This window comes from Crassostrea angulata, chromosome 9 (assembly GCF_025612915.1).
Source record: "Crassostrea angulata isolate pt1a10 chromosome 9, ASM2561291v2, whole genome shotgun sequence".
Lineage (NCBI taxonomy): Eukaryota > Metazoa > Mollusca > Bivalvia > Ostreida > Ostreidae > Magallana > Magallana angulata.
Window position 1 is genome coordinate 3,818,063 of NC_069119.1, and position 23,753 is coordinate 3,841,815.

The 23,753-nt window shown below is 33.4% G+C and overlaps 2 protein-coding genes and 1 long non-coding RNA gene across 6 annotated transcripts; 1 reads left to right on the forward strand and 2 right to left on the reverse strand.

The window, feature by feature from the left end:
* Positions 1-80: 80 nt before the first annotated feature.
* Positions 81-5,034, forward strand: LOC128164094 (uncharacterized). 2 transcript variants are annotated; one of them, XR_008240899.1, is made up of 4 exons: positions 81-268; positions 1,275-1,429; positions 4,600-4,711; positions 4,899-5,034. It is a non-coding gene; the product is annotated as an uncharacterized LOC128164094 (long non-coding RNA). The 2 variants fall into 2 exon arrangements; XR_008240898.1 differs by lacking the exon at positions 1,275-1,429.
* On the reverse strand, positions 4,034-18,457 carry LOC128164092 (carboxypeptidase B-like). The gene is made up of 12 exons (XM_052827825.1): positions 18,202-18,457; positions 17,813-17,902; positions 17,320-17,395; positions 16,738-16,874; positions 9,792-9,870; positions 9,408-9,521; positions 8,841-8,945; positions 6,461-6,568; positions 6,151-6,241; positions 5,641-5,843; positions 5,038-5,122; positions 4,034-4,773 (listed from the first exon to the last, which is right to left on the reverse strand). Exons 2-12 carry the CDS (start codon positions 17,884-17,886, stop codon positions 4,562-4,564), a joined length of 1,284 nt encoding a protein of 427 aa, XP_052683785.1. The 5' UTR covers positions 17,887-17,902; positions 18,202-18,457; the 3' UTR covers positions 4,034-4,561.
* A 567-nt stretch (positions 18,458-19,024) lies between these two features.
* Positions 19,025-22,842, reverse strand: LOC128163653 (neuropeptide FF receptor 2-like). Of its 3 annotated transcripts, none has more exons than XM_052827276.1 (6): positions 22,699-22,842; positions 21,863-22,244; positions 20,863-21,296; positions 20,232-20,333; positions 19,662-19,830; positions 19,025-19,365 (listed from the first exon to the last, which is right to left on the reverse strand). In XM_052827276.1, exons 2-6 carry the CDS (start codon positions 22,218-22,220, stop codon positions 19,289-19,291), a joined length of 1,140 nt encoding a protein of 379 aa, XP_052683236.1. In that variant the 5' UTR covers positions 22,221-22,244; positions 22,699-22,842; the 3' UTR covers positions 19,025-19,288. The 3 variants fall into 3 exon arrangements, with proteins under 3 accessions (XP_052683236.1, XP_052683237.1, XP_052683235.1); XM_052827277.1 differs by having other exon boundaries at positions 21,863-22,399; XM_052827275.1 differs by having other exon boundaries at positions 21,863-22,403.
* Positions 22,843-23,753: the final 911 nt, after the last annotated feature.

The window sequence follows — 23,753 nt, forward strand, 5'->3', positions numbered from 1 at the left end:
CTATGAACTAATAACTTTGGTATATATAATCATGCGCGATAAATTCAAATACTCCTCACAAATAACGACAACTGTAAGGCTAGTGCTATTATTCAAACACTTTTTATTCTTCAAGGTTTCATGACATTTGAAACTTTTACCAGTGCAACACCTAGGATTTGATGTGTGTGAACTTTGACCATTTGTTCTGCAGTTTCCAGGATGAAGGTCAAATGAATTTGCTAACATTTGGCCTCGAGTCTTGAGTCTTTTAGCTCCTACGACCAAGGTAATTTATTTCATATGTGGAGTGTTTCTTAATGACACAATTAGTTCTATGTAATTTGCAGTAAAAGACAGACCTTTTAATGCCAAATAATATTAGCGAATCTTTGTTGTTTAACGTGTAATATATGAGATGCAATAATTAAAATTTCTTCACTACTAAGTTTAATTCGATAGAATGAATTAAGTTGTCTCCAAATTACTGAACGTGTGTTCAATTAAACATTTTTAATTAAATTTTACTGCTTAATAGTACATCAAGATTAACTTTTATAATTACACTATATATTCAACAAGTAAAATATTATTACATTAAGATACACAACAATGCATTTTAACAGTTTATTAATTTACTCTTATTTGTGATTTGTCACGATGTTAAGCAGGCTAGTTATAACTTTAATTTTATGAAATAGAAAAACACATGAACAGAAAGGCAAGTTAGTTACATGACGGCATACCAAAAGTATTTAGGTAGCTTTTATACGTTCTAGAGAAATTTGGAATTCAACAAAATTTTACCGATATGAAACTTCACCATTGACGGAAATGTCGCTCCAATATTTTGAAACAAACTAACACTTCAGTCAAGATTGTAATCTTTTCTTTTTTTTAATTTAAAAATACTTTTAATTTTATTACTTCATTTTAGTAACGTGAACTGAAATCTTAAACTGCAAACAACAGCTGATATATGATGCAAGATATTTTAGCTGTTCCATTTCAAACGCTGGTTCTTTAGAATTGTTTTTTATACTATAAAATGTTGATTATGATCCGAAGGTTTACAGAATAACAGATCGTGTTAGGTTTTAGATGCATTGAATTGTTAGGAAAAAAGATATACAGAGACAGATAAGTTGCGCTTTAATTGATTTCATTTAAATCATTCTTCTCGTGTGATTAGACGGAATATTTAAAATTCTCATAGAAAACAAAAATATATGTTTACCCTATCAGAATGCAAACTCTCAAAATTAATCTAAGGCTAAAGATAATTAATTTCACAGCATCACACGGAACTGTTGGAATCGTGCACCTGCTACAAGTACCTTTGAATGTATATTTATCTTATAAAGAGGAAGTGGACGACACGATTTGGAAATCTGTAACCCTACAACATTGTGATGAAACGCACCTTAACCGATAGTTTATCAGAGAAGAGGTATTCCTTAGATTGTGTGTCGTTGATATGCTTTCGTTACATTACTTCTGAAATGGAGCAAATTGTGTCAACAATAAGAAATCGATACCATTTAGTGTACGAATAATATCTTTACAATTCTTGACAGCATATTTTGATGACGGTATCTGACGAGTTGTCTGCATTTAAACACATATCACAAGTCCTGTAACGCTTTTTATATCGATCAGGATTTCTACGTATCTTTGCAACAAACGAAGGATTTAGGTCCATTTCATTCCCATTAAAGACATAACGTAAATATATTCTTTTTGTGAATTTCATTGCTAAATAACTCAGTTAGGTTTTTATTGTTGTTTTATTTCGATACCACTTTAACCATACATGTATTTGACGATACAATCACCATGATATATTTACATATACCGAGTATTATTTCCTTTATTCGGAAACTCATAGTTAATTCATAGCTCTATAGAAACAGCCAGACTGAAATCTACACGCCCCGTTTATCGATTGGTCGAAATCTACAGCGGCTGAAACTGACAAGAAACTGACAGGAGTGAAATTGACACGCCCTATTTATCGATTGGTCGAAGTCTACAGCGACCTAAGGATAATCACGGACTGCTCGAAATAATCATGATGCTGTCAGACTCAAAGTCTCTCAGGAGACGATTTGGCTGTTTCTTTTAGCTTACGTACTTACGTACATTAACAGTAATTTAGTGAATTTTACTTACTTTTGATAATCAATTTATTGATTAGTCAAAAGAAAGATGTAAATACGAGGGTTGTCCCAAAATAATGTAGACAAGACACATAATTCACAATCTGTTCACTGCAATTTCATTAGACTTCTATGTTTTCTTCAATGACCCTTTGGCAAAAAATGCTGAAAAGTTCAAATCTGTACTTTATTTATTTCTCGAGAAAATAAATAATTAGTAACAACAAGTTTTGTCAGGCGGCGCAATGTGCGACGTCGAAAATTTCCAGTTTTACGTTGTTCCTAAACCATCCACATTGTTTACGATAACATTTACGTTTTATTTCCGAAAATGTCTTAGAAAAAAATAATATCTTTAAACATGTACCCAGCATGTACATTCAATATATATTTCTATTTTTGTTTTTTTTTTTAAATATGTTTTAAGTACAAACGATCTGTCGGCTCCAAACTTGTCCTGTATTATTTGTTGTCTAACGTCCGTCTTACCGAAATGTGTCGTTCAACATTTTGACGTCCATTGATATCGTTCGGGGTTTCATTTTTCCACTTATTGTCATCAATCTTGTTCAAATATTTTGAATGTTGTTTAACTACTTATTCATAAAACGCATTTTTCATCGATTTTGTTAATTTCATTTACTTCCAAAGCCGCTTAGGATTTATTTCATGGTCTTTACAAAATTGTATCAGTTACTGCTGCGCCGCCTTAAACGCTGACAACGTCATTTTATTACTAGTTAACTTTTCAACTTGTCCCAAAACGCGCTATAAAATATTTAAAAGTTTTGTTATAGCCAAAACATTTTCTGAGTAAATAATAGAACTTTTATCAAATATCCGTGTATGTTTTATTTGAATTTTTTTCATTCAAAAAGTACTTTTCCGCCCAATTTTCAATTCATTATGTTATTTTTAATTCTTTTTTTTTTGACATTGCGCCACATGTCGAATTTCTGATCTAACATGCTTTCATTTCACTAATTTAATCTCAAACAATATTCGATTTTAAAACATTATTTGAATGCCAATTTCTTGTACCCTTTGTGGCACAAATTTCATCTTCCTTTGTCTTCGATTAACTGAAAAACGCCACTTGTCTACGCTATTTTGGGACAACCCTCGAATAAATAATAAAATGCTTTCTTTGGTGATTCTTCGGGATATGAAGGTAGCGATCATTGCAGAAAAAAATTTACATAACCCGCGTTCTGCAATGTCGCTTCCTTCATTTCCCGAATGAATCGCCAAAGAAAGCATTTTATTGTTTAAATACAGCACATCATAGACGTCAACAGATCATGTCTTCAGATTTATAGATGTACTAAAAATAAAAATATAATTACTGTTTATTGTTTTCATTCTTTTTTGTTTTATTCAAATTTGTACTTGATCAGACTGCCAAATAATTTGTTTGCTGTTAACGGTTTGTTGTTATAGTTTTAATTTTAGCTGTATGTCAATCCTAACATGTGAAAAAACTCCTTTATGTAGATATTTCCAAGCAAAGAGAACGATTTTTGTTTAACTCGTGGAATTTTTTCCTTATCTCATCTGAATGACTGAGTGTTTTCATAAGTCCATTTGGCAGTTCTCTGATTGTTAAAAGTAAAAATGGTAAAAAAAAATCATCCTGCCAGTAAGTTAGCAAAACATTACCGACGCGAATTCTAATTCTAAAACATAGATAGATTTTAGGCAAACCACTTTTTCTCTCAAATCAAAAACATTTTTATTAACCTTTATTTCCTTTATTAGCAAAGTTAAACCAAGACATAAAGCACTAAAAACTTAATTCATTTTCTGTAATTATATAATAATTGTTTCATTTTAACATCAAATAATTTCAATATCTTGATGTTTCTTCTTTGTTCAAGTTGTATCAAGTTGAAGCAGTCTGTTAAAATGCTGCGTACGACATGTACAATTAGTTACAATTTCTAGATTAATAGGATTCGTTGTTTAGAGTGTCATGTTTTAAGAGCTTAAACTATCTTTTGATGCAGTTGTTGCTAGGAGTCTTTAAAAAACTGATTATTTTTACCCGTTTGTAAAACTATACCGTTTTCGTGTATCTACATCTATAATTAAGAGTTACAGTTCGTTAGAATTTTTAAAACATAGGTATATACTCTAAAAGTTTTAGCAACATTATTTTGGCTTTCTTGAAAACATTTTAGTCCATCAATATTGGAAACAGGCTTCACATGAAGTAATATTTATATATTTGATATATATTAAATCCCTGAATGAGAAAACAGGGGTACTGTTTATTAATACAGGTTTCTTGATTGTGTACATTTTACATTAAATCATAAACATTTTTTAAAAAATCCATAAATATTATTCAAGCAGTATCTTAAAAAATACATAATTTTCCCCATCATTATGGCAATTGTTCGAAAGAAAAATAAACTCAATTTTTATATATCTTTTATTTCTTTATATTTTTCTCTTGCAGCCAGAGCAAGAGCAAACTCGCCCAGTGCTTTCCAGGATTCTCTACAGTTGGGTTCTATCTGATCTTGTGGAAGCAAAAACCCAAAGGAGCCAGTGTCCCGGAGTTCTATAGTGTAAGAATACTTTATATTAGCGACTCCTTTCGCCCAGTCTTCGGATACACCTGTCGCAGAATCTGGAAGAAAAACGTCATATTCCCTTAGCTTTGAGTCTCCATTACAAAAAGACATTACGAAGAGCATATCATACGCATAGTTTCGCCGTTGATTTCACTAAACGTGTACTAAAATATGTTTTCAGAAAACCGATTTCACACACCTGATTTGCCTCCTTTGGTAAACATATATGTAAGGCAACTACAAGTGTTAAAAAGGCATCGATCCAAATTCTGGTATTGACAAAAGTATTTGTAAAAGTTAAGTTCAGAAATTGTACTTACAAAGAGTTTTGACGGTGGGTCCGGCCAAATAGGGAGTGCCGTACAGACTTTCCTGAGCTTCTGTTCCTACTGTTGCAGCAGAATCCTATAGGCAAGAATAATTTAGGCTCAAAAAGAAGCATAGAACTATTTAAAAATGAAAGGCACATGTCAAAGATGTCACTGTGTACTGATAAGGATATAATATTAATTATATATTTGGGATCTTTGCTGTGGTACTAATTCAGAAGGTTATATCCAAGACGTGTCTTTAAAAAGGGAGGGATCAGGCAACAATCCCTGGGATGTTTATTTTTGGTACAAGTTGACGTATGTTCAATTTGTAAGTGGAAATAAAAATTGACTCCTTCAGAAACCTGTATTAACATAATACTGTGGTTTTAGCAATATTCGTTGAACACAAAATTTCGTGGATTTCGTTGTTAGGTTGATCCTAGAAATAAAATGTTCATTGAAGTGCAATTTTTATCAACATTATGCATTGGTAGGGTCAATGGTCATGAATTTACGTATATTGAAACTGTGATTTTCACTTAATCCACGAAAACTGATGCCCTTGAATATGAATAAAACCACAGTAGCCTATCTTTCATACATCCATACCAGTTCTTGCCAGTCAGTAGGAAGAGCAGAGGTGTACCCCCAGGGATACAGCCACATCTGTCCGTAGGAATGATATGTCAGGTAGGCGGTAATGTTATCCTTGTTGTTGAGAATAAACATCTTCAAAGCGAAACTTTCTTCCTCAGAAAAAGCAAAGGGGCCGGCGTATACATCTGAACAGCTATTTGTGCTTCTGTTGATTACTGAATTTTATTTATAGAAAAAGTACAAGACTATAATAGAGTCGTTAACTTCCTTCAATTTGAAAGAATAAAATTCAGTAAATGTCACGTTTATAAATATCTCTAAAGGTCCAGTATTTTCACCGTTAGAGACTTTACACTTTACATTATCGAAATTGCTTCATATACGCATGTAAATGAAACACATAGCTTAACCACTTGAAACTAGATTTACAATTAATAAGTATTTTTGGAATGACAACGTTCTGTAATTCATTCTCATTTTCCACAAAAGCACAATAAACATTTTTTTAACATCGTCATTTACCTGGGTTCCACATGTATCCAAAATTTCGGTTTATATCAACTCCGATGCATTTTTCGCCATGGCTGACGCGGTTCTTCCTCCAAAGTCTATCCTGTGTTTAAAATGACTTTTTGGAGACAGGTTTATTCATAAAAAAATAAATTGTTTGCTATCATTCCATCTTTATCTATCCATCATTCTCTCTCTCTCTCTCTCTCTCTCTCTCTCTCTCTCTCTCTCTCTCTCTCTCTCTCTCTCTCTCTCTCTGTTATAACTAAATTATCAATGTCCAATGTCCGTGGATCGAGTAGAGAATCTGAATTATTCTAACCGTTGTGTGTGAGTATTCGTAGCCGTCAGGGTTCAGAAGAGGGATGAAATACCAATCAAATTTGTCGAGGAGTTTGGGAGAATAGTCAAACTCATCCCCTGATACCAGCTGAAAAAGACTTATTTCAACAAACGTACTGTATAAAGAAACACTTGAATACAGTTACTGTTTGCAGTTGAACAGCATAGTTAATCAGATTTAGTTCCTTCAAACAGGAGAAATTGAAGTTATTTAAGAAATAAGCATAATAAAATGTTTACCGGGTATAAAATTGGTTCGTCACGTAATTAAACCATGTGGTATCTTATGACATTTGATTAAACAATTTATACCGCAGTGAACTTTTTAACACGGTCGTTTTTTTTTAGTTATATTTCAGATAATCGTGTCTGAAATAATTCGTAATAAATTTTCTCAAACTGAAAAGATCAGCTTTTTTTTTATATTGCACGGTGTAATTAATATCTTTTTATATAAATAGTACTAGCTTTGCATGATCCTTGTAGGATTAAAGTAATCTGTCTATCGAAAAATAGGTTAACTACTTGTGAACTCTAAATGAATAGGATTTACTCTCATAAATCTAGTTGACAGTGAGTGGAATCTTCAAACATAAAAGAAAGTTAAAACGTTCACTGGGATATGAACTTTGTTTTTCACGTGATAAAATCCTGTGAAGACTAGACGGTTTCTCAGAAGATTTTATCACGTTTCTACAAAGTTCATATATCCCAGTAAACTCTTTTAAATTCCTTTTTCTTAATTATATTTAAATTTGAGATAGGCAAATTGTTCAAAGTTTTTAACATAACCCTGTTTTATGTATACAGTGATGTGCCATTAGTGATCATCAAAATTCAAAATGGCCGCCGTAGTAACATGACGCTTCGGAAAAAGAAAACGATGAAATAAAATAGTAAAACACTTTGAATTACCTTAATATTTTGTTATGTAGCCCTTTGACCTTAGTACTCTGTGTATCCGTTTAGGAATTGACCTATATAGGCTCTGCACATAGTCGGTTGGGATGTTTACCCAGATGCGTCGAATGGCCGCCTCCAGTTGATTTTTGCACATAAATGTTTCATTGCCGTTTTTAAGTTCACTTTTGAGTCTTAACCAGATATTTTCTATAATATATAAATCTGGACTCTGAGCGGGCCAAACCATGTTGTTCTGCACCTTGAATTCTTGGACAATTCGAGCTCTGTGAATGGGGGCATTGTCGTCTTGGAAAATGTAATTATTTCTTGGAAAATGACGAGCGATAACAGGCCATAGTTGTTCATCAATAATATTTATATACTTCTGGGCATTAATATTACCATCCAGAGCAGTTACAGTACCCACACCATCGAAAGTAATGCAACCCCATATCATTAAACTGAACTTGGGCGTCGGGGGTGTCGATAGACAACATGGCATCCACTCTTCGCCGACCTTTCTCCAGACAAATATACGGTTATCACTTCCAACATCCACTTTACATTCATCACTGAATATAACTCTGTTCCAGTAATTGTCAACAGTTTTAAATCTGTTTCCTCTACACCACGAAAGCCGGGCTTTTCTGTTCGCTTCTCGAATTCGAATGCGCTTCCGAACAACTCGTCTAAAATATCCTTGCTTGTACAAACTTCGCTGAACAGTTCTTTTTGAAACAACAGAGTCCCTATTCTCATTAAACAAAGCCGTGATGTCTGATAATTTTCTCTTTCTGTTTTCCTTCACCAACCTCAAAAGTTTACGACTGTCTCTGTCACTCAACTTCGCATGCTTCCCTTTCCGACAATTGTTTTCAACACTTTCCCGCTTGCGATATCGGTCAATTATAGATGAAATTGTAGGTCTGGGTATCTCTAACCTTCGTGCAATATCTGAATGTTTTAACCCTGATAGATACAAAGAAACGATAACTTCTTTCAACTCGGTACTCAATTCTCGACGAACGGCAGCCATGTTGTTTACAAGGGAAAACCACAGCAGACGAAAATATTATTGATACGTAATTATTACACGTGACAGTCACGTGAATACGTGTTAAATATAGACAGGCTTTCTCAATATGGACGGTGTTATTAAAAACCAGAGCGCCGGTAAACGCAACCAAAAATTAAAGGTGACGTAATAGAAATGAATTTGGATGATCACTAATGGCACATCACTGTACAATAATGCAATCGTCATACGATAAGCGCGTGTGGTAATCATTGTGACGTCATCAAAAAGAAACGTATTTAATATCCATAGGTTTATATAGGGAAACATATTAGCATATGTAAATCATTGTATACAGAATTAAACGTTTTTGCTTTTTTATATGTTCAAATCAGGAATCAAAATTAAGTTATGTGTTTGGCCTTGCGAAGATTGCATGTACCTGTCCAATGAAATAAAGAACTGTGGCCGGGGAGATCCATTCCCGGGCGTGGATCCCACCATCAATAACAATAGCGGGGCGCGACAAGCCATCGTTTCTTGAAACCTGCAGAATATAATGATAATGTTTAATATCTCTCTCTCTCTCTCTCTCTCTCTCTCTCTCTCTCTCTCTCTCTCTCTCTCTCTCTGACAGGTTTAATACGTGTCAAATTTAAAATTTTGAAATTTGAAATTAAAATATGTTTGTTTTCCTGCTATTCGTCGCTGTCTGCATCTGTTCATCGCTATTGACATTTTTTTTTCAAATTTTGTCAAAATTATATAAATATTTGTTCAGAAAATAATTAACCGATTTTGTTTCTTCTCTTAGAAATCCAACAGAACAGATAGACATATGATCCAACATACTTATAGCGGTATAAATATCCAGTAGATATTAGATCTAGTATACATTAAGCAGTAGAGATAGATATGTCATCCAACATACCTTACACAATCCATGTAAATGTATTGTATAATGGGTACTGTAGTATTCAGATACACATGTACATGTGGGACTACTTACCTTTATCATTTGTATTTCCCTGAATTCGAAGCTGTAACCTATAGTTGTCAACTGGGCACTCACATTATTCATTGAGTTTGTTGCTGTGACTACGTCAGCAAGGTATTTCTTGATCTTCATATTAAGCAATAGAAAACATGATATATAAATCGTAAGTCTATAATATTCGGTACTCGAGGTTTGTGATGTGTAAAACTGAAATTTGAATCAGTGTTTAATTGATGTTAATTGCACTCATAACGGTTAAAAATAAGTCTCATTTATAGTTTATGTTTAAATTATTGGGTATAAATAGATAACTAGAAAGTATAACTCAGTTACAGTAATTATTGATATATTGTTGAAATTAGACAGACAGGACATTTAATCATAATTAAGAGATACCGCAGAAAATCTGTGATAGGCAAAATAGTTAAATCCTGTATCCTTTTTCTTTGTCTGTTTCTGCTCATTGTCAATAAGTCTTTCGAAAAAATAAAATAAAAGTGAAATAAGTTTACAAAGATAAAATGCTAAAAGATTCTTATCCTTCATTTTCAAGTAGAAGTAAAAACATTACTGTTGTGATCAAAACATAAATTACAATAATATGGTAGGGGGGGGGGAGATAACCCGTACTGTCGCACTACTTTGGTGGCGGAATAATATGATTAAAACTAGAGACGAGCTCGTTGCAAGCAACGATTAGGTCTTCCGTCGTAGCTGCGTCATACTTGTGACGTAATACAAAAATTGATACCTGACCATGGTGCAATATTAGATGTATAAACACTGTGTAAAAGAAACAAAGTACATGTATATAAGCAAATACAGATCTTTAAAAGTTGTCTGAAGTTTGATTCGCCGCATGTTGTTTTTTTTTGCATGTGCATTTTATTTTGAGAAACTTATCTAATCATCATAATTGACTCAATATATACAGAATATGGACGACGATTATAATCACACAGTGGGTATGCCCGGTATGAACGTAAAAAGACCAAACATTTTACTTGCATTTTTTATCAAAAGCAAGGGCCAATGAATCTTTTAGAATGTATGCGGAGATCCTGGAAATTTTACAGGGGGTTCTGAAGAATAATTTTGTTTTTTGAGGGGGGGGAGGGGGCATGCGCGGATAAGAAAAAATTTCCTGGGGTGGGGGTTGAGTGTCTGACGGTTATTTGAGTTTGCCTGGGGATGTCCGAGGCATATTTTTGTAATTTTATATTGTACATGTAATGGAAAGAAATTTTGCGGGGGTTGGGGTGGGGTCTGGAACCCTCACCCTACTCTTCTAGATTCGCGCATGGGGAAGACCGATGCCGGTAATTTAACGGTAATTTTAACCATTTTTATTTAATTAATCATTTTCAAAATTATCGGAATTCCAATATTACCTTTACACGCAGTTAAAACTTAAAATACGAACCATTTAGTCTCGGTGAGTATTCGGCCAACATGCGTCCGCGTACGAAAGAAATGGCAATATTCAAGAAATTTGGATGGACGATCTGGGTCCTAGGTCGTCCATCCGATTCTCTTTTAGACTAAGAGCTACAGACCTGCACTTAGAGAATGTCAAACTGATTATGTCAATTTATTTTGTCTCAAAAAATCAGTTTTTTTTAATCAATAAAGTTTTACCTTAAAAAAAAAAGAAATCGGGCACAATTTTCAATGTTAGCATTTTACAATTCAAAGGTCTAATAAAATTTTGAATGAAGTTTCAAGATACTACTCTTCGTTGTTTTATACGAAATATTGCATGGAAAAAAGATTTACATCGCATATTTTTAAATTACAAAAGGATATACAAAATGAACTTAGATTAACCGCTAACAAACAAGCATAAAGTGAGACTGAGAACTAATTTCTTCACTTTTTTATAAAAAATATATATAAAATAAATCCAAGAAAAAATCTAAATATTTTTTTCCTTTATATGCGTTCATGAAAACGTTGATCAGCAAGGGCCGGTTCTATGTCGTGCAAGCACCTACTTAATAGATTGTTACACGGATCTACCACGATGACAAATATCGAAAAGGCAATATTGTGGGTGAAGGATGAAAGTGTAGTTTGTTTTTTAGGTTTATTTTTGATAATTATATTTATCTGGATCAATTTGGTCCGTTGGTTTGTTTTGTTAATTGAAAAGGGGAATAAAGAAAATGAGTAATTTCCGATATGAAGTCAAGCATATATTTTCATATTATCATTGACTTAAAACATGTTGGAAAAAAGAAATATTGTATCAAGCAGTTAGTTATTATGCGCAGATCATGCATTCCTCTATGGTTCTCACAATTGCATGTATCAGTTACTACACGTATTTGCTTACGGAGAAATAAATTTCCAAAGAGATGATATAGTTATCAGTTAAGTTCCAGATTGTCTTCTGCACATGCAAGCACGTGTGTAATCCTGATTTAAAAATAGGTATAATGGCCGGGGGGGGGGGGAGGGGTCATCGCAACAAAATTGTGTATTAGCGTACTAGAGTGTACATTGTTAATTAATAATTGATGTTGAATTGTTATTAACAAACAAAATCATAAATTCATAATAACATACACTAAAATGCCAGGGAGTTCTGCTGGACGCGATTTCATCTGTCTTCAATTAATAGGGTGTAAGGATGCCCGCCTACTTAATACATATGCTCACGCGTCAACCGATTAAAAATGACTGTATTTTGGATTTATAAATCGTTCTAAAACATTCGATCTTATATATCGTTGTCAACAATTCAAAACTTTGAACGATTAAATTTGTTTTTATACCTACCCCGACCCTCACGGAAAAATCCATTCAGATCAATGGAAATTTCATTTACAAGACTCCGCGCCAAAATCAGAATGTCTCATTCATTAATTTTTTCGTAGTTATAGTGGACGAGTCCAAAATAGGAATTTTGAGACACATCATACAATGTGAACATATGCCGTGAATGCAGTTTACTTTGCGTCTATTTTCTCATTACGGAAGGCCCTTGAATATTGTTATCTTTATGCAGGCACGTAGCATCCTTTTTGAAAGAAGGGGGGGGGGTGGCCAGACTCATCCAAAAAATCTTGACAAGCAAAAAAAAAAAAAAAAAAAAAAAAAAAGACTTTCCCAAAATCTTCAAAATCCTAATGGGGGGGGGGGGGGGGGGGGGGGGCGTAGTATGTATATAACTTCAATTTCAATCCTAATTTCCTTATTTTTATATAAATTTTTTACATCCTTGATAATTCAATTTTTTTAAAGTAAATTTTTAAAAAAATAGTTGCTGTGAGAAAAAGTGGTGGGGGGGGGGGGGCACCCACAAGCTTGAATTAATAATTGCCTGACGATGCATCTTTAATGTGTCAACATTTATATTCATAATTGATGAAAACGTTATATGGGATGTAATAAGCATCAATGAGCAAGAGTGTTCAATTAAAAGGGCTTTTCACATTGCACGTGTGTAATCTTGATTTAAAAATAGATTGCCATATTTGAAAGGTCAAAAAAAAGGGGGAGGTGTCATTGCAACAAGATGATACACAATGTCTAAGTAGTACAATGTAAGTAATAGTTTGTGTTGGATTATCATCATTAACAAAAAATCATCAGTTTGGATTAGTTAAAACAAATATAAATTCATATAATTGGAATATTTACTTTTATTTAAAATGCCCACCTTTCCAAAACTTTTCTAAATATGATCGCATTTGTACTAGTGCCAGATGATGTAGCGCACCCATTACAGAGGTCACATCAAGTTCCCTGGGACGACAATAGCTTTTACCATTGTATTACACACGAATCATTTATTCAGCAGATAAATTATTCCCATTCTTTTGTCATATCCTATCATTTAGACCTTTATTTAAAACATCAAAATCGATAAACAGTTCAGAATTTATGAATATCAAAGACATAAAAAAAATTACCAAAATATCAATTTTTATAATAGTTTGTCGTACATGTAAATATTCTTTTTTGTTATTTTTTGTTTCTTAGTGTTTCTTTTCTATCAAACATAGACGCACTTTCTCATTGCTGGAGACTTGAGTTTTTTTAGGTTAGATATTATGCAAATCTTCCTTACCTAAACCTAAACGGCAAAACGCTAAATAATGCAGTGCACTCTGCTGTTGAAATAGATGTGAATTAAATAGTGATGAGATAAATGTTTATTAAATACAGTTGTATACGCACGGAAAACGTTCAAAAAGTCCTTGTTTATTGACAAATGATGAATTTTGCACATATTGGTTTTTATCAAATGGAACCCCCTCCCCCCCCCCCCCTTTTTTTTCAAATTGCTGGATCCGCCTCTGGATACATGTACATTCCTAAAATGATTTAAAATAATGAAATGATTTAATTTCCAGTGATGTACAGGTACATGCACTCGATCGAAGAAAAAGATTGAAATTGCTTCTAAACTCTGCACGTTCAGTTTAATAATTTATGATCCGCAGCGAAAATTAAATTTCATTTCTTATAAGATAGCCTAATTGATACATGCATGCTTCCATTGAATTTGGGTAGTCAGGCAAGCTTTCTGGAAAGCTATTGATTGTATAATATTAAGGTCAGACGCGACCTTCATGTATCTTCCATTTTTTCTTATCTCCACAATGTGAAGATTTCCACTTTGTTATTTCATAATTAAATCTTTATGTAATATGATTTTTTTTGGTTTGAATATAAAGTGTTCAAATTAAAATCTATAGTATGACTTTACTTATTAGCATTCAAATGCATTTTGCGTGCTATTTTAAGGAAAGTTCGAAATATTCTAGCGCCAAAACGAGCCTGGTAATGTACTCTAAATTTTTTTTAATTAACAGGTTTAAATGTTAATAAATAAGGAATGAAATATGAAGGAAAATTATATAAAATTGAGGAACGTCTCGTCTGTCCTTAATTAAAATAATATAAATAGACATCATAAATCCCATATCAAACGACATATAACCACTTGAATCTGCGCGTCTTTTAATGAATTTATGAACAGCGGCAAATTCTAAGTTAATGTCTGTATAGCCCTTGTATGAAAAATTTCGGATGGTACTCAATTTTTCCAGACGGAGAGCTACATATATGCAGCTAAGGTAACTAATAATGCTTCCGATGAAATACTTTGTTTAGTAATGCAAGGTTTTAAGAGAGCAATACTTCTTTGTTTAAAAAATGACACCCTAATACTTCGCATTTCATTCGCTGTTTGTAGAACAAGCAGAACCAGTATCAGTTCGATCCCTACCGTATGTACATTGTTCGAATTTAATAGCCCTTGCATTGCATTGCTTGGCAAATACAAAATATCTTTTATAAATTCAACACTGAAAGTGTTTATCTATATGGCTATTAATCTATATGTACATGTACACATAGCGTACACATGTGATTCAAAATACCCCAAACGGAAAAATTCACTTATTGAGTCTACATTTTATAGAATTTGCAAAAAATACATTGCGGGTCTGAATGTTTGTTAATGTGTCAATCTATCAATATACAGTTTGTTAATTATTTTCGATTGCTAAGGCTACATCGTTTTTGATGAACATTGAACAACATTTTTTCCATGCCATTATTTCCACGGAAGATAGCGAGTACAATTATAAAGCACAATTTAGTTAATTATCTCTTTAATAGTGTGTACTAGTATGTAATAAATAATTTATAAATTGCTGCCGAAGGTTGTTTGGTATTTTCGTTTGTAGATGCATTGCAAGTAAAAAACGTGAAACGCGGGGCAAGTCATAATTAATATCCCTAATAACCGTTACTTAAAAATAGCGGGTTTGGATTCAAATATTATCGTATACGAATATAAAGTTCACTTTTTAAAATCATCTCCACGATGATAATATTATATCCATCGGAAATCAGTATTTTGTTTTGCTTTAAAAGAAATGTTCTATCGGGAGCAATCCCGCGTTCGTTTAAATTGCCAGCGTACATTTGTCATGTCAGTAATACACTTTGTGCTTTATATGACGGCCGTGTATACGTACTGTAGAAAAGTCGAGTTTAATTACCATGCATTCGAACCATTTTATTAACACATCTCCCAGTACTGAAACAATTCAAAATGTCTCTGTTACAGTAACACAGTGGGGCGTTAAACATGTGTACGTCTAGCTCTACAAGCATATGCACTGTCGTCAAGGCGACGGCCTGAATACAGCTAGCGACTCTTCTATCGATCTCGTAATGCATCTAAATATAGAAAGGGGCACAGTTATGAAACAAACAACAAAAATAAGGTCAAAGAGGTTCATCTTTTTTAAATGAATATGTACATATGAATAAAAACATTTGGGAACTTTATGTAGAATTATTTTTGCGCGCTGCATGTATCAGTTAGTGCATTACAAAAAGCCCTTTCATAACCTCCTAAACGTGCACACCCCCACAAAAATGGACCGAACTGACAACAATTGTTTCTGCAAATACTGGCTATAAATTACGAAAACATTAAATTGAATACCACGGAAGGATTCAAAATTAATTTCTTTACAACTTTGCTTCAATAATGCTTTAGAAATTCTTATTCCTTTACAAGTTATTGACAAGAAACTTTTGACGCATCTAACTCCCTAATTATAGGGGCCAGCCCCTTTTTCTGTATACCGAATGAAAGGTCTTGGTAAGACCAAGATTTTTTAAAATACATGTTATAACAAATTTTTATCAGGTAAAAAACTAACACGGAAAATACGCGAATTTTTTTGAATTTTTTTCTTACCTTTGTTTCAACATCTATACCACCCCTTTCATTTGCATTTAAATAATAAATAAAATATATCTCGCACAAATTCAATGTATTAGCTTCCAAACCAGCCCATCTTTGAGACTCTGCCAGTCATCGTTATAGGTAAACCCCCCTGGACAAAAGAAGTCGTTAAATTTTACTAAAAGGGGAATAACTCAAAACCGGATGGGGATTTTCCTCAACTAAAATATGCAACGACAACATCACGCGGCATGTTATCAGTCCTGAAAATTTCAAAACAATCGGTGAACAAACGAGCGAGATATTAAGGATCAAAGTTGGCGTCTAGAAGAAAAAAAAAATAATAAGAAATTTGAAAAATTTTCAGAATAATAGTAAGGTCTTCCGTTGGAAACGGAAGACCTTAATAATCATCTCTACAATTTGTGCTTTCTGTTTTAATGCTTAAGTTTTGTCCTATAAGATTTGGGATAATATCAGGATATAATAGTATTCGTATGTTGTTAGTGCAGCCCAGGAAGAGAACGCGGATTTTTAAAAAAAAAAAAAAAAGTAATGAACACATATTCAAATGTATACGAGTTATTCCATTTCAACGCGGATTTAGCTAGTGGACTGACTCACTGCTGTATGTCGTGGATCCAGACTCTGACGTCAGCACCTATCTGTTGGAGTGACGTAAGCACCAGCTCTAGTTTGTGTGGCTCTACATGGACATCCATAGACAGATTTCCCATGCGTGGGTGGCGCCATATATTCAGCTGGTGTAGTATTTAGTTGTATGTTTATTGTCACATTATAACAATAGTTCACGATTACTGAGTTAGGATAATATCTTTTTTTCAAGAAATTTGTAGATAGAGAATGCGTTGTAGTCGATTTAAATCGTAAAATTCATAGAGTATGACGAATAAAAAAAATTACCAATTTATATTTATGTAAGAAAAAATAGTTTTTAGCGTTCCTGTTGAGCACAAAGCTAAAATACACCCAGATCCATGCGCATGTTGACACAATCTGATGCATGCCAAGCAATAATCAATGGTGTCATTTCTAAAACTTGAATGCATTCTAAAAATGTTTGGTCTTTAACAGCTTTTCACCAAAACAAAACAAAGATAAACATGCATATTCTTCAGGACGATTGTTAAATCCGACAATTGAGACAGACTTGGCGCACATTAAATCAACATATCGAAGACTTACATTTAAGAGCTCCTTCAATTCAAGGACGTTATTCAGGTGCTCTATGGAGTCAGGAAGAATGTGTAGAACTTTGTGTCTGGAAAAGGAGTCAATGGCGTGTATCTTACCATTACCTGAGTATGACAGAATAACTTATAAGATTTTTTGATAACAAGAAAATCTAAATAAAATCATCTCCTAACTTCCAAAAGTGCAAAAAGCGCCCCACCTAAAAAAATTACCATTTTTCCTTAAGGACTTATTGCGCGTTTCAGAGATTCGAAAAAGGTTCTAAAACTCACTTGATGCATAAACTTTGTAAACGTAAATGCATGTGTATTGTATATCAATATGTTTTATACATGTCATACTTCTGTACATCTTATATAGGTATTCCTTTGTACATCAGACTTAAAATCTGTCGATCATAAATGTTACTTTTCAGTAAAAATGGCTTACCGGTCAAATATGACCGGTGCGAACGTGAGAGGATTAAGTAAATGATTACACATACCCATCGAACCTCTTTGGGTCCGCCAATACATAACCACACAACAGCATTAACACGGAGAGTAATGTTCCGGTCATTTTGCTTCCAGGGACTCTATAAGTAATAATATGTATTTGTTATACAAATATTTAACCAATTTTTATAAACACTAATATCCACATAAAAACAATATGTGTGGGATTTGTCAGCAAATGGTAAGCACACGTATTAATGATACATATATTAGGTTTGTCTCGTTCATTATATCTACTCAGAGACAAACACTCTAAGATAACCACACTCTTAAATATTTTTTTCCTACGTCCATTTACAATTCAATTTTGTACAATTTAAAAATTAAAAAAAAAACAAACAACAGAAAGTAGCACAAAAAAATAAAAAATAAAACTTACCGCTATGGCAAACTTTTTCTGTCACTTCAACTGTCCAGAGACCGGGATAATCCTGTAATTAGCTCCAGATGGAAGATCTCTATAAACCATTCACCTCGTACTTTTTTACTACTTCCTGATTATTAATTTCGTGGAGCATGTAAACTGAACGCACAGCCCCGTACCGAACTTTTTTCTTTCCTTCTTTCTTTCTTTATTTTTGTGAGGATTTTTTTATTCTTTGCAGCGATGCGGATTCATGGTCGAACTCATGCAAAATCGGATAAAAAGTTTATTATTTTAAATAAATTTTCAAAGCGTTCCTTATAATCAAATCCATTCAAATTTTAAATCCATCGATAGCCTTAAGCTATTCAGGGTTTAAATAAAGGTACGATGTTTATCATAGTACTTTCTTCATGTAATTATTTCGTTTTCTTTCGAACCCTTTTGTCGACCAAAACATTCACGTTTACAAAGTATACAAACAAAGATGGTTGTATTAGTAAAAATATGTCTGTCAACAAACAGACAGAATTAAACCGGCAAACATTATAATTCGTTGTAAATGTACCTTAATCTGTGGACCATAGCAATCCAAACTAAACTAAAACAAAAACTAAACTGCATTGAAAAAAAACAGATATTTTCATTAAAACAACGCGATCAGACTTATCCAAATCTGTAATTACGTCGGAATTTTGGTATTTATGATATGAATTATATATTTCAGTTATTCCCCTTTGTCTATTTTGTTCGGAACAAAATTAAACAGAAATAAGCAATGTGACCTGGTTATACTTTAAGACTGAAAAACAATAACAATTATGTATGGTATGATCTACGTACATTTAGTATATTTTACGTGTACTAATCAAGACATATATAACAAATAATATCATACAAATTAAAGTTTTATTTGTATGTTTTCAAAAGAGCGCTAAACAATTATAACAACAGGTTTAAAACGATTTAATGATATAAAAATCCTTGAATCTCGAAAAAATTATTCAACGCAAAACAGTATTGAAAACATCCACTTTGGAACTCATTCCGGGAGTATATCTTGATGACTGGCAATGCGCATGCGTTGTGGGGTAAGACCGGATTAAGATGTAAATGGACAGGGTTCTTCTGTTGTTGGGTTATTGTGTACAGTTGGGAGAGTGTGTCCACAGCTCAGAGCTATAATCAGAATTTTACAACAACAAAACTAAGATAAGATAATACAATATAGAGATAATATTGACAGCTAAAACGTTAATAGAAAAAAATAATAAAGTAAAACCTCATGCTTCAAGTACAACTACATGATCTAGTTCAGGAACTATGTTTATAAATGTTAACAGTATGCCTCATTTAAAAATGTATATGCATTTGGAACATGTTTTCCACGTTTCAAGTTATCATGTAAAAGTATGATCATATTCAAACGTAGGAGGGTCAAATATCGCACAAAAATATCAAGCAATTGCAGTTACCAGGCTGAATTTTGTTTCTTTGCCGCCACGTTTTGAGGACCGCCATGGCGTCGTGGAACCCTTTTCTGAATTTCTGACTCATCCCAGCGTATATGATTGGATTGATGGCGCTGTTACTGTACGCCACGAACAGGGCCGCATACTGGAGGTCTTTGAGGTAATACGGAACCTACAAGGTCGGTCAAATTAATTCCTCGGCTAACCGTTATAGTATACACATACATGTAGTTAATTTATCCATATAAATAAATCGTCTAAGTTTGATATAAAAGAGGACTTAGTCTTGGTTACATTTCTAAAATTGTATCACCTACCCGAATACGTATTGCTTTTCTGTGGGATATTAGAAAAAAAAACCTTTTAAAAAAAACTGATGTTACATCAATCTGGAATGATTGTGTATACCCTACATATTCCAATGAACACTGTTATTTCTTGCCCCAGTGTCTACTGTGTTTACATTTAATAATACAAAAAAAACACAACGATTTTTGAATGTGCATAAACAGGAATCATGTATGATATATTACACTGTACCAAACAATACCAGAAGAAGCGCATGCACTGTACCTGTTTTTGTTCGTCCCTATACACTCTGTACAGAATCAGGATTTGTTGTGGAGTCCAGCACACGATGAAGGCTGTTAGAACCACCACAAACATCCTCATCACCTACAGAACAGAGGGTCAAAGGTCATTTAGGGAAGTGGGGTCAACAAATTAACCAATAGATCACTCTTAAACTTTGACATATTAATGACCATCAACTAGCATAAATCAAAATATTTTTACTTCATTATTAGATTTTTTCTATAATATCTTTATATAGAGCCCGTCTTCTTAGGGAAATTAAAATAGTCTATAAATGGCCATAACTAATCTTTTCAAAATCAAATCAAGTATAGTAATTACATATATTATTAAATGCATTATTAAATCCTGAAGTAATTAAGAAATGCGTGATATAAAGGCACTAGGGTGTTGTATCAGTATATACTCAAGTATATTCAATGAAAATTTTCATTAATCATGATAACAATATCGCTAGTGGGAATTTTTTGATTAACACTTAAAAGAGTTGTGATTTGAAATTTCATGTTGGCCATACACAGACATAGTTTAATGTTAAAGAAAACAGCAATCACCAAAAACGTAAACACGGTTATTCGAAGGCTTCAAAAACCTTATACTATATAGTCACCTTTTTCCTTGCGTTGCCATGCACGTCGTTGACAGCAGTGACCCCGTTACCAGGCATCTGACGCCGGAATAACCTCACGCCTATGAGTCCATAGGCCAACATCATCACCGTGATAGGGATAAAGTACATAAAAACAGACAAAAAAACGTAATAACTTCTCCGTCCGGGCTGGTCCGAATTACACCTCGTATCCGTGTAAAATCTCGGCCAAATCTCGTCACACCACACGTCTTTACGATTCCTCCATTGGATTTCGAGTTTTTGTCTCACTTTCAGATTTGGCGCGCTCGTTCCTATGGCAGCGACCCAGGAGAAGACTACTAAGAAGGTTAACAAGTTTTTAGAAAGTCTGCCTTTCATTGGAAACATCACAATGAGGAATCTTTCTATGGACAGAGAGGTAAGAGTCACCACACTGGAGATTACTGCTACCACTGTAATTAGTGTAAAATATACTATTATTACATATTCTACAATTCCAATAATGTAAAATATTCCATCATAACCTACCAATGTGCAAAATACACCATTGTAACAAAATATTATAATACATTGTACTACTGTAGTAAATATCAACTTTACCATTGTAACATAATCTACATTGTACCACTGTAGTTAATGTAAAATATTCTTTTATAACATAATCTACCACTGTAATTAATGTAAAATATACCATCGTAACAAAATTTACCGCAGGTTTAAATGCAAAATAAGCCATTGTAACAGAATATAGCACTGCGTTAAAGATATAGTACACCATTGCAAGAAAAAGTACAATTGTTATGAATTTAAAAATATGTGTAACAAAAATTGTAATATATTTGAAACGTGTCAATGTAACAATGATATACCAATTTAATAAATAAAAAACATGTCATTGTTAAAATGAAAAGTAAGACTGTCAATTGTTAACACAATTTGTTTGTGCATTACTTATTTTTATTTCACGTATTGCCTTCTTGTCGATAAACTTAATTAAGAAGTGTAAACAAAATCATGCCTTGTACAAAGGTCTCAAATTTGCAGAGGAACGCTCCGAACGGCCAATTGTGTGTGATCTGGTTACCAAGGTGAACCCACATACAGAAACAGCCAACCAGAATGTCGGATATTGCCAGATTCACGATCAGAATGTTCGCCGAAGTACGCATGCGCTTGTTGGCATAAATGATGAAAACTACGATCGAATTTCCAATGATGTCGAGTAAGAAAACAAGAAGGTAGAAAAATACTTTGAGGATGATTTCCACGAATGGAATCGGTTTTAATGGTGCGCCGTCCGTGATGGCGAGGAGAGTGGAGTCCACGTGTGTAAACACTTGTTGACCAATGACACTGGTACAGTTCTGTGTCCACATGATTCTCGGACACTATACTACACTCTACAAGGGGAAAATGTGTAATCAGAAAGTCTAGAGTTTTAAATTTGCCTTTTTTTTTACTTTTTCAACACTTATGTTTTTTCCTACTACATCAAAACGGTGTTTTGTAACTTTAAACTTGCTCGTTGGTGTCCAGAAAAACTGTTTTTCCTTGTCTAACTAGAAAATATGACAAAATTTTATTTGTTTTCGGGTTTTTTTTTTCAATTAACTCTTTTCAGCTTTGATCAATGTATAAAATGCATCTCAAAATTTTGGAAAAGACCACGCAAGGATGACAAGCATTGTACGGTTTGTATCATAAAAAGGACGCTTACACATACACGTTTATTATCAAATTCTTACTATCCGTTTTATGGCAACAAGAATGAATTAGGATACATTTTATCTTAAAGCAACAAATAAGATTAAAATGAAAGCCGAACTTCAACGGTACTACTGCACAGGAACTTACCTTTGCGGGCGTTGCTGAAGGTCATTTTTCTGACACGAGTTATCTGACGTAGACAGGGGTCACCAGATGTCTCTGTTGTCGCGGAAACCAGCAGACGACATATTCCTTATCACTTTCCACTCAGTGCCTCGTAAGAAATGTCGGCCACCTAGAATGTTATCACCAAATCTTCATCATATTCTTCAGCTTTAAGAATTATTACATTTACATATTTTTATTACCAAATTGTGTTTGTGACGTCATTATTTTATAATGCGATTATCGAAGCCATTTTTTGTTAGTTGATAATGTCACTGAACTCAAGACTCGACATTTAGCCCTTTTACGTAAAGGGCTTGCCTTGTCTTGTCTTATTCAAATATTTTTCTTTCCTTAAAAAAACTTCTAGTAGCAAACTATCTTCAGAAACCTGTATAAATCCACAAAGGGTTGTAGAGAAAAGAGGAATGGATCGAAAACCCTTTGCTACCAACCATTCTTAATTAAACAGCTAGAATATTTACTCTTTTCTACAAACCTTTTAAGGTCAGCTGACTTTCAGACAGATTTGTTCCATTGTCAGTTCGTACATGTACCAAAAGAAGGCAAGAAGATCTAAACCTGCATCAGCCTTATGTAAATGGAATTTTAATGTATGGAACGCCTCAACTGCCTTATGTAGATAATCTTCATAATATGATGATACTTCAACATTACATGCTGATACTTTAACATTACATGATGGTACTTTAACATTACGTGCTGATACTTCAACATTACATGCTGATACTTTAACATTACATGATGGTACTTTAACATTACATGCTGATATTACTTCAACATTACATGCTGATACTTTAACATTACATGATGGTACTTTAACATTACGTGCTGATACTTCAACATTACATGCTGATACTTTAACAATACATGATGGTACTTTAACATTACATGCTGATACTTCAACATTACATGCTGATACTTTAACATTACATGCTAATACTTCATTATATGATGGTACTTCACTATGCGGTAGTTTTAAAAATAGGGTTAGGGAAGCGTCGCCTAGGGAACGA

Bases quoted from the DNA above. Each gene is read 5' to 3' on its own strand.
- LOC128164092 (XM_052827825.1), bottom strand. From the start codon at position 17,886: ATGACCGGAACATTACTCTCCGTGTTAATGCTGTTGTGTGGTTATGTA. The intron at 9,522-9,791 runs GTATCTCTTAAT...CTTAATATGAAG, and splicing joins CCTATCACAGATTTTCTGCG to ATCAAGAAATACCTTGCTGA. The intron at 4,774-5,037 runs GTAAGTACAATT...TTTTTCTTCCAG, and splicing joins ACCCACCGTCAAAACTCTTT to ATTCTGCGACAGGTGTATCC.
- LOC128163653 (XM_052827276.1), bottom strand. From the start codon at position 22,220: ATGTGGACACAGAACTGTACCAGTGTCATTGGTCAACAAGTGTTTACA. The intron at 19,831-20,231 runs GTACAGTGCATG...CCGACCTTGTAG, and splicing joins ATAGGGACGAACAAAAACAG to GTTCCGTATTACCTCAAAGA. The intron at 19,366-19,661 runs GTAACTGCAATT...TTCTGATTATAG, and splicing joins AAGAAACAAAATTCAGCCTG to CTCTGAGCTGTGGACACACT.